This window comes from Spea bombifrons, chromosome 7 (assembly GCF_027358695.1).
Source record: "Spea bombifrons isolate aSpeBom1 chromosome 7, aSpeBom1.2.pri, whole genome shotgun sequence".
In the NCBI taxonomy this organism is placed as follows: domain Eukaryota; kingdom Metazoa; phylum Chordata; class Amphibia; order Anura; family Pelobatidae; genus Spea; species Spea bombifrons.
Window position 1 is genome coordinate 10,269,348 of NC_071093.1, and position 11,985 is coordinate 10,281,332.

At 35.9% G+C, this 11,985-nt stretch overlaps 1 protein-coding gene across 1 annotated transcript in view; it reads left to right on the plus strand.

Annotated features, from left to right (window-relative positions):
- The window catches only part of XIRP2 (xin actin binding repeat containing 2), a 39,534-nt gene that overhangs the window by 14,539 nt on the left and 13,010 nt on the right, over positions 1–11,985 (plus strand). The window contains exons 2-6 of the mRNA XM_053472316.1: positions 1,085–1,236; positions 4,583–4,714; positions 10,939–11,043; positions 11,312–11,384; positions 11,853–11,971. Of these exons, the coding sequence (XP_053328291.1) occupies positions 1,183–1,236; positions 4,583–4,714; positions 10,939–11,043; positions 11,312–11,384; positions 11,853–11,971 (483 nt within the window). The 5' untranslated portion in view covers positions 1,085–1,182. The remainder of the gene's footprint in view (positions 1–1,084; positions 1,237–4,582; positions 4,715–10,938; positions 11,044–11,311; positions 11,385–11,852; positions 11,972–11,985) is intronic.

Here is an 11,985-nt window from a genome sequence, read left to right on the forward strand (position 1 = left end):
GAGGAAATGCAAGAGAAAAAGTATTTCTATTTTGCTTATTTATTTCGTTTTTACTCGTGTGGGAAGCTGTATAAAGTAACACACATCCGCATATGCATGCTCCGACATGCCGACACATAATTACTAGCCTAGTCGTACATTGATTTTGTTCAACAACTACGATAAATAAATACACAATTAGTAGCATCATGTTAGATATAACGTAAGGGCATTTAACTTTACTGAGAGAGTGGTAGATAAATAGAACAACCTCCCAGCAGACGTTGTCGAGGCTAATACAGGGAATGGAAAAGAGTTTCTTTAAATTCCTTAAACATCAATATCAACATAAATGCAATCAAGGACCGCTGAAGGTCCGTTAAATCAGGAAAAAAATGGGCAGGTTAGATGGGCCAAATGGGTCTTATCCACCAGTAAGTAAGCCCAAACAATAAATAATAAGCCAGAAAATGTAAAAACTGCTAAAAAAAAAATCAACATTCTTAATTATTTAGCTGGGATGGAAATAGTTTTAAAATAATAATTGTTCAAGTTCAGTGTTTACATTTGAACTTGTTGACTACGTCAAGTTGGCCATTATGAGCAAGTCTACATAGTTTAAATATAAAACCAAGATGACTTAATTGTAGAATGGAGTACAGCATGTAGGAAGCTTACTGGGGTATGAGACAATAAGGGACTGCGGTTCGAACTCATTTGTATTTATTTTCATCTTGGGCTTATTTTTTCCGCTCTCGGTTATTAAACCCAATGTCTTGAGTAACCAGGGAAATCAAATCTTGTGTCACAAATGAATAATTAAACTCAGGCAATTCTAAATATACAGCCAATGTTAGGTTATAGTTCTAGAAAGTATTTCAAAAGATCAGTTTTATTCTCTTAAATGCTCTTTTTTAAAGTTAAATTGGATAAAATAGTATTCCCTTGCTCATAGTTAGCTAGCACCACATCATTTTAATGCTAGGTCATCTAATCGTGTGAATCTAGCAATCTACTGTATATTAATGGTATCTGCACCGTGAAAATGCATTAAACTTGTAAGATGAACTAATTTTCTGTCTTATGTTGTTTTGATCGACTTTAGGATTTGATAAACCTAAACAAGGGCCATCAGAAGAAGATACCACCTGGAGTGGTATTATCCCCTTAGATTTCCAAGAATCTTTATCTTTGAAGGAAAGAATGGCATTGTACCAAGCTGCGGTTTCCAACAAAAGTCACAGCTCCGTCACAAATGTAAGTTGCTATATGTGGATATTCTTGTGAAATAACAACTTCTTTATTCCGATCATTTAGCGGCCTTCATTCCGGCTGAGTTCGTTGCAAAGAATTCACGATGTTCTAATGTCTAGCCAGCTGAGCTGTTGTAGGAGCTATTGATAGGTAGACAAACAGATAAACACCGAAAGTAATTAGAGGGATGGATTTCTTTCAAGTGCCAAACGTCATTTAGACACAAACAAATGCGAACTTGCAGTAAGCCCACTGATCGTGGCCCTTCCTGGATAAAGTAGCAAGAAACCTAGAGAGTCACCCAGAGGGCAAGAGAAAAGAATGAGAAGGACAAAGAAAAAAAATCACAAAAAGAGAGAGGGTGATGCAAGGACAAAGAAAAGCAAACCATGTGACAGACATAAAGCATTTTATAGCATAAAGCACTTAAAAGCACTTAAACCAGTTTACAGCAAGTGCATTTGGATTATGCGGTCAATGGTAGTTATACTGTGATCAAAAAGTATATTTAGCAGAATTGATTGATTTGCAACACCATAACCAGGTTTATATTCACCTTACAAATACAGAGATTTTTTAAAGTGCTCCATTACTTACAAAAGAAATTGGTGATTTTAAATGGAATAATGGAAAGTTTATTTGTTCTAACCTATATAACATCTATACGTTTACAACTGGTGTCAGAATATATTGATCAGAGAAGGAATCTAATGCAAACATGAATGTATCAATAACCCTCTGCCCAGGATTGGCCATCTGGCACACCGGCCAAATGGCAGCTGGGCTGCTGGCCAACAACCTGCCCCAATCTGATGCTGGAAATGCCTGGCCACACATTACGTGACAGAAAAAAAAACGTAGCATATGGCTGTGCATACGCAGCCACATATCCATCCGCACTTATGTCATCAGGTAGCTACTGCCCTTACAGTACCAGGACCACCTCATCATAGTCAGTCCAGCTCGTATAACCACCAATTCAATCATTTTAGTTCTAGTAACTGGAATTTACCTAATTATTTATGACACTTTTCAAACTCAAATTGGGGAGCACTATAATCTGTATAGGGAGTCCCTTTGCCTACTTATAAGCACCAGAAGCCTGGATGAAATTATTTAAAGATATGGTGTAAAAGGCAAATACTGACAGTAAAGCGTGGCGAAACGTCTTCAAATGATCTATAGACTATGTGCAGGTTGCCTAGCAATAGCACAAAATCCTATGAAGCACATGGTCTTTGTGATTCCAAATGATAGAGGAATTTTCGGAGCGAATCAAATGTAGGAATTTGAAGCACGATATAAGACATATCAAACCGATGCAACACATTTTTTTTATCTACAAATAAAGTGGTTGTTCGATGAAAAACCTATTAGAGATAAGCTCTATCTCAGTTTTTGCAACGGGAGCCCAGCATCATTTTTTTTAAATTGCATTTTAATTCTCTGGCTGTGTAGTTTTATTTTCTTAAAGCACAGACTAAATCCATTAGGGGCAGCCTAATCAGCGCTGAAAACGGTTTGCTAGCAATGACTCATTCCGTTAAACCAATTATGATTAGTGCAACAAGCTGGATGCGGTGCTAGTGGCTGCTTCATGCACCGGAGATTGAAAATGAAAGAAGGTAAAATATTTCATTTTCTTTCTCTCGTAAGCAGGTAAAAATCTAAAGAACATAATTTTTTTACAACGAAAGGTACAGATTTATTGGAATGTGGTATTTAAGTATTTTATAGCATTTTATATACAGTTACACCATTCTATCCAGTTTCACCTGGAGCATCTTGGTGAAGTGACGGGATCAGGACCCCCATGCCTCTCCCACTAGCCACTCCCATGTCCAGCCCATTACTACCACCCATTGCTCCACCCATGTCCCACCCATCACCCTGCCTTGAGATCCTTCCATAAGCACACATTATGAGAACAGGGTTAATGACGCCAGGGTGCAGTATTTCTTCAGAGTTCCTTGTAGCTGTATGTGTATGTTTTGTATGACACAGTGGTGTTCACTGGTACTTAATGAATAAACAACTAATAAAACAACTAATAATATTTTGATGAAAGAACATATTTACTAAAAGGCAAACAGGATAGATCAGCTTCTGTTTAGTCAGTTTATTTTGTAATTAGGTTCTTGATTACATCACAATCTGGATTGTTTTTTTGTAAATTCCACATGCAAAATATTACAAGAGGCTGATGATTGTTTCCTATAAAAGACCACCTGTCATTTTAAAGACATGATTGTCTGTCCTTTAACCCAACTATTTTGCTTCTTGGCATAAAGCAGACCATGCATAGGACACCAGTGTACAAGCAGGGACGATGCCTACTGATTAAGATGATCACAATATGCCTTTTTTTCCACATTGACCAAAAGTGCATCAATAGAGAGAGAGAGAGATACAAAATACAACAGATTTGGACAGAATTGACCATTTAATATGGTTTATAGGCAGTTTTTTTTTTAAATGGATCTATGGAGCCAAAAATTTAGACTAATAGAACTTCAGGGTCCTACACAGGTTTGGATTTCTGGAGCAAAAAGCGATAGGGTTTAACAGTTCTGCACAGTGACTCATAGAAACACTCTGCAGGGGAAAGGGAATTTGCTTTTTGGGGACCTTGTTTTTTTTTAACAATAACATAAAAAGTGACAGGGCTGTTGTTTTAAATGCCATACTTCCCCGAAAATCTCACATTCTCTCTAGAGCTATCGCACAACCTTTTCCCTTGAAAAGAATGGCCAGCAAATACAAAAGGAGCTGTTGTATTTAATACAATATTTAAGAGACCCACACGTTCTTCTATTTTTTCAGCAGAAATATTACAAAAATGATGAAGCCGTAGGGTTTTAATGCGTTACCTCCTACTCTGTTTTATGAACATGCTGCTTACTTTGAGTGGCAAACCAAATTGGATCAAAATGTTATGAAGAAATTTAGATGGCTTGTCAGCGTGACATGGTGATAGGAGATGCATATGAACTGTCAAAGCTAATATGTTTATGCTGTCAATCTTGCTGCCTATTTTCTCCTGGCCGACAGCTTGTCTTTTTCTTAAGTAATCGCATGGTCATACCATTAGGTAGGGCAATAATATATGTAGAATGTTTCATGTTGATCAGAACATCCTGCTGATTTCAACATTTCTAAAACGCCCAGCAATTTAAATTATCTTCATACATTTTCCTAGGCATTTATTATATTGCAACTTTCTATAACAAAATAAAATGAAGTTGTATGTTTGACTTTGCTCATCCTGAATAAATAAAATATGAATAAAAAACATATTTGATGACTTCAAACTGATTTTTCATTTCCATTTATTGTCTTAATTTCCAAGGCTGTAGAAGAGTCGGAAACTCGTGCAGTGCCCGGCGGACTGGCTAAGATGAAGGAGCAGTTTGAAAAGTCTAATGTTGCTTTATCTCACAGTGCTGTTACTCAGTATCAATATCAGCAGAGAGCTGTGAAGGTGAGAACGTTATACTAGTTTCAGGTTTTGAGGTCACATTGGGGTTTATTCACTAAAGAGGGTTTTGCAGTTTCATCTCGCTGACTTTACAGTATGAAGGGCAAGCCATAGCAAGACTCCAATGATAGATTAGATCGCCTAGAATAAAGCATATTTGAACCGGTAAAATAAATTCAGGAACTTGAAAACTTTGCTTTCACTGTAGTCAGTCTTGCTCTGACATACCTAGTAATGCTCTGGGGTCAACCTGGTCAACCTGGTCTCTGGGTAAAAGCCTGCTACCCAAGACCTCCTGGTTACTTTCCTCTTTCTCCAGGCAGTGGGGCAGCATTTGACCACTTCAAATCCCTGCCTACTCCCGTCCTACTCTCCTGTCCACTAAAGGCAGTCAGGGGCTAGTTCCACCCATACGTGCAGCTAGCCGTGCCCCCATGTGGGCTTTCCCTGCCCTTCCCCCATGAAAGGTAGATCACTGAGTAGCCTACCTTAAGAAATGCAGAGTAATCTGACTATTGTCTAACATGTTAATTTATTTTAGATCATACACAACGCAACTTCCTATTTACCTATTGCTACCTCTCATCAGAATACCATAGTGAATTTAAACGTGATATTGAATCTGTCTCTAAAATTAAATCTTTTACTAAAATGAAAAATATGTGACAAAATAAAGCACTTTATTTATGTACTGTAAGTCTTGTCAAACACCAGCTCTAGTGTTTCGGTGCGAGATTTCTACATATGCATTAACAGAGATTTAATAAATACATTTACATACCTATTTTTGTTCAGTACTGTGATACATTTGTTCTTGTTAATGAATGCATTAAGATCTTAAGTATATTGAGAAACCATGCTGTGGATCAAATAACATTAATTTTATAGGAAAAGCACTTCCTAAATTATTCAACATTTTCTTTTTGCAATTTTTCTTCTTATTTTACAAATTATCCATTCCAGATATTAAAATATTGATTATGTGAACTTATGGCAAATGTCTGAAAGTCAGGCAAGTTGGTAACAGCATTCTAGACCCAAGGTTGATTGTCCCATGAAACATAGTGCTTCTTCCAGAGACCCAATGGGCTTGAAGTACTGGAATATATTCTACTCATTCCTGGTCAGTTCTCCTCCATTCTTACTAATTCCCATATTAAAACAATTGAATTCCAAATTAAAGTTTGGGGTGGGATGCATTTACTGTATATCCCACACGACAGAAAATGTCAGCTTTATTTACTGCTCCAATGATGGAACAACAAAGACCTCTTGGCATTCTAAATTCAAAATGGCTGTTTATCACCAATTTCTGTAAAACAATTATAACCTAGAGTGCCTAGAGATGTAGAGATGTATTAAACCCACCAGAAAATGGCAACAAATTCCACATATTAATTGACCTTCCTGCAAGGAAATCTTTGACTGGTTAATATAAAATGTTCTCTTTAACTTTGGTCTTCTTAGGGTAGAAACATTCTAGGCTCACAACTTTAGGGTTTAATTTTAAGCATATTTAACAACTTTCTTGAGTAGCCAAACTCACTGGCATTTTGTGGCAAGTTTGATGTCATTTATTTGTCACATATTTACTCAACTCGAAGAAGTTCTGAGTTTCTTGGTGAAGTCATCAAGCACTCAAGTTAGCAACCAAGTTAAACCTGTGTTTATCATCAGCTAAATTCAGGGTTTGGTGAAAAGGAATAACAAAAGTTTTTCAATCTCTACATATTCGCTGTCCATCACTGATAGGGTATGGAGGACATATATAATGTTCTCTGTGGAATTCCATCAGTTATAGATTCTTCAAAGTCAGTAACATTTACTCAGAATTCCTCTACATATTACTGTGAAGAACACAGATGCTACATAAAGACACATAAAGTAGCTAGCGAATGTTGTTTCAGATAAGAGGTTTTTGGCGTTTATTACTTCATTATCATACATCTCGGTAAATTGTTGCAAGCGATAATGATTCTGGAATATGTGAACAGTCTTGTAATAAAGCTCATCAGGCTATGTATATACTGCACATAATGAAAAATCCTAATTGCACGGTTAAGAGATGCATTTATGATAATACGGAATATGTGACAGGCAGTACCATAAAATACTTATGAAACTTTGTAATTGTGAATACAGATTCAAATCATAAAAAGAACATATTCAAAGTCAAACTTGGGTCAGTTATTCCCAGAGGTTTATCAATCAAAATAATATACTACTACAGAGATGCAATAAAGTTCTCCTACACGGAAAAGCTAAGATAAATAATAGAACTGGAACTGGTAGGCAGATCTAGAACCTTTATCCCACCTCGTGCAATGATATGGCAGATGTTTTAGTCAACAGGTGCTGGCAAGGGGAGGATAAGTTCCTGACTGCAATTTTACTCAAAGCATCAATGTGAGTACTGGGCCATTTCAAAAGATGAGGAAGCATACCCCTAATATTTCAAGTGTGTTGGGGTATGTGACTAGACAGGGTTAGAAGGAGAAGTTAGTGCGCATGAGTTGGTAGTAGGTTAGAAGTTTTTGTCACCCACCAACATTGGTGGTCAGCTGAACTCAATGGATTTCACAACTACCTGGGCTTGTTACAAAGAACAGCAAGACATAATTGGCTAGAATATTTAAAGATATAGGTAGAAATCTAATAATATAATCGTTGATATCCCCAAGAAAAAAAATCTGAACCTAATTGATATAAGCAAAAATTCCAAAGTTACTGTTACCACCAAAACCTTCTCCACAAAGAGAAGAGGATTATAATCCTAGCCACTGAAAAGTTTGTCATGAATTGTATTGTGTGCAAGCAAATTTTTTCAGGCACAATAATGGATGCAATATTGATGCAAGGATTATAAACTAATTAGTGCATTTTCATAATGGTTTTCTAGGTTTCAACCACACTACCGCAGAGGCAGTGCCAACATTCTCTTCCAACCAGGGTAGGAATAATTGGCCAATGGAGACAAATTTAACACTAACAAGAAAACTCGATAGCGATACCTTATAACTGATGTATAAAAATGTAATGTGATTTGCAGATCCAGCAACTTTATATGGGCTTTTATTCTTTTCAAATGTTAATTTTTTGCAAGAAGCATACGCTGCAAGATCACATTATCCACTTTTCACATTCTATTAAAACATTAATAATTTCCACTATTCCTGTTTTGAGCAGGTTTATGGGCAATTAGATCAGTTTCTCTGAGCTTGTGTCCATGTAATTGAGAATAATACTTTCATTTTCGTTTAAAACCAAATGGGATTTTTCTTTATTTCTTTTTTTTCCTTTGCCACGGTGGTTATTTACACGGTGCATTCAATGCAACTGCATTATCTTTTCAATTAACACTGACTCTTTTTATTGTTTTATTATATTATTTAACTTCTAGAAATGTCCCAATTCTCTCATTACTTCTTTGGTCATTAATATGCAAAACAGATAACGTCACAATGACTGTGATTAAAACAGCAGTTGATGGTTCTTGATTAAAAAAAAGTAAATCCTTTTTAGGCAAATATAACCTTTAAACCGTAAAGTACTTTTTGTGCTGTCTATAGCAGTCTTCATGTTTGCATTTGTTATAGCACGCAGAAGGCGCTAATTTCAGAGCCGAGATGAAACATTGTCTATACAGATTAATTCTCACAGCGGGTAATTGGCTATGTTCCCGGTGTAGAGATCTTCTTTCTGGATGCTCCTTCACGTTCATTGGGACATTCAATGGTTAATATATTCCTTAGTTATAAAAATATTACAAATCGGAAAATCCTTCTAGGTAGTGCCGCCATTTTCTTAGATCTGAGTGTATTGGAATGACGTTTCCTCCTTAAGGGGACACAACAATCAGGGCCAAACTGAGGGTGACGAGGCGACCCTGGCAGCCAATCAGTGCCTTCAAAAATACTGCGCTACCCAAAAAAATATTAACTGTAGCATAGTAAGCAAAAGAAATACAATTCAAAAAAATAGTCAAAAACATAAAAACAATATAAAAAGGATTATGGTTTTTTTCTGCTGCCGTTATAGCAACAAACAGGAGAGAATAAATCTGACAGAGAGAAAATTTATGGTACAGAACCTGACTGAGCACCTTAAGCATTCAGATATAATAGGGATATTCTTCCTGTTGTATCTAATTCCATGTTTTTATATTAATTAAAACTATAATAGTAAAATGATGTGACTTAATAAAATGAAATCATAGGCATGTAGCTTTTTTTTTTCCTTTTTTTTCTTTTCCAGATGTTACATGTGGAAGCTAATAATTACTTTGAATGGTTTATTACCCATAACAAATAAAATGATATTTAATGTATTGATAATTAGTTGTTTTATATGTTCATAATGAATATTAATGAATCTCTTGGGCCTATAGATTTTATTTTTTCTCTTCTCTCCACAAGCTTTCCCTCACAAAAAATTACTGCAGTTTTTCTGAAGTAATACTGCAGTTTTTTGGACACTTTTACTGCAGTATTACTGCACATTTACTGCAGTTTTACTGCATTTGTACTTCACTGTGCTGCAGTATTACTGCACATTTACCGCACTTTTTTTTTTATATTGCAAACCTAGAGTTGTACTTCAATGTACTGCAGCTTTATTGCATTTGTACTTCCGTACAAAAATAACTGCAGTAAAACTGCAGCACAGTGAAGTACAAATGCAGTAAAACTGCAGTAAATGTGCAGTAATACTGCAGTAAAAGTATCAATATCATAATACTGTCAAATGATCTACATGATCAACTTTTTGAATTCCAACTGGATAATGTTTCTTTATTACACTGGGTTTTTATCTGGTATATTTAGATATTGAAAACAAACCTTTAAGTGCTTTTTTCCACGAACGATTGCATTTAAAAAAAGCTTTTCAGAGGCAGCCAAAAAATACATTCCCCACCAGCTCACACTGCAATCTCAATTGCTTTTCCATTCCCTAATAACTTAATACTTCTGAATCAACTTCTTGGTAATATATGAACGCACACCTTACATGTACCGCTTCACAAAAGCTAAATTACCTGTGGGAATTAATTATTTGGTGCACGTAAAAGCTTTAAAGTGCTCTAAAATATTATGTCAGGCATGTGGTTTAAAGCTTTTGATATATCACAAATGCTTTTTACTTTGCAGGAATATGTGGTTGAGGTAAACTACACAATTTATATAACAGATTAATGGCGGTAACATGTAAAAGCCTGTGTGAACAGATCAGTTATTGTGATGTGCTGTGGAATGGATAGACACTCATGGTGCCTATAAATAGATGTTTACACGTCACCATAAACACATTTTAAATGCATGGATAGATACACAGTAGGGACACAATATGTATATAGGTTGAACTTGATGGACTTTGGTCTTTTTTCAACCTTATGAACTATGTTACTATGTTACTATACCTGGGGACTCGGTGGTCTACCTCCACTTCTTGATATGAGTGCTAGTAGGGTCTGAGCCAGGGTACTGGAGATGGGGAGATGTAGCTTGCTGCAATGGAAGAAAAACCTTTGGTAAGTAAGCAAAGTGTAACACCAACCTCCTTCCCTGATTTTATAGAAAGTAACCTAGAGGTCCACATACCTCCCAACAGTCCTGATAGTCCTAGATAGACACTTGTCTGAGATACCGTCACATAATGCGACACTCACTTGACGAGTTAGGCACCTTAGACGGCGCCTTCAGTGCATCATAGTAGTATCTGTGAGGCGGCAGCGTCCAGTGGAGTTCATCTGTTTCTGAATTATCTGTCTCTGTTATTGTATTTAATTAAAATAGTACATTTTAATATTTAATGCATTATATTAACTGGTAACATATATATATATATATATATATATATATATATATATATATATATATATATATATATATATATATATATATATATATATATGGCATTAATAGCAAGGGACGTGTATAATAGGCATACCTGGGAACTTCTGGGCTCCAGCTACCCTTGCGGGACGCGGCCAGTACTGCACACTGACGTCAAACCTGGAGAGTTCCTAGGTATGATGATAGGGAAGGTGAGGAGAATTAACAGGAAGGGGTGGGAACAGAAGGGGGTTGGCCATTAACTATTATCCAATATTTAACATTGCAATTATTTTGATTTTGTTTTTAGATGCCTAGTTTCTATACGTTGTCATTAAATATGTGTTTGTTTTAGTTCGGTCATAATTTAATGCTTTGTAACTGTTTGTTGTTTAGGAAATGAGGCAGAGCAATGAAGTTACATTCATGAGCAGCTCACAAGCAAATGAACAACACACGTCTCAAAGTCAATCTCAGTTTACAAGTTTCAATACGGCACAGGTATGAACCTATTTTGCTATCTTGCACATAATCTTGTAACAGCCGCTGGCTGCCAGGTCTTGCCAAGCAGGCGCATCCAACACCAGAACTATTGGCAAGCCCTTAACTGCACGTCTAGACATAGGTCCGGCCTAGAGCAGCCCCAAAGGTAAATACACCACTAGTAACATACTGGGTTATTTCAAAATGTATTCATATATTTATTGACATTTTTGATCTGCTATTAGCTCAGTTTTCATAATCAAGCACCATATTTTTTCTTACCTAGGTATCTGCACTTGAGCAAAGTACCCACGAGAAACACACAGCCTCTAATTATAGTCAAGCAGCGGATGGAGTAGGTAAGTCTACTACTTTTAGATTTGCTTAGAAAGGCTGCAAATATGTTGGCAAATTAAACTAATTCTAAAGGACAGACACCTAACATTTGAATGAATTAACACTTACATTTTATATTTTACAATACATATGCACTGATATAAATATATACAGTATATACTAGATAGATAGATAGATAGATAGATAGATAGATAGATAGATAGATAGATAGACAGATAGACAGATAGATAGATAGTATAAACCAGGATATACATTTACATTTTACTATTTATTTGAAAAGCAAAAGCAACATTGACAATGAAGATCTTATAGCACTCAATAAATAAAAGTGATCCCCCAGATGATGTTTGGAACCAGGATAAAACATTGATAGATGGTGCATGCTAAACATTTTTCATACTTTTGAAGTCTATTAGTTTTGTATGCCTCATTAGTATTTTAAGCAAATGTGTTACACTTATTCTTCGCAGACTATAAAGAAATCCCAAAGATTTCAGCACAGGTTGTAAAGGAGCAATTTGAAAGACCTTCCAAAGAAAAAAGTACAAATCCTAGTGGAGCCTCTGTGACACGAGGAAAAAACACAAAGGTATTTATTTTCAA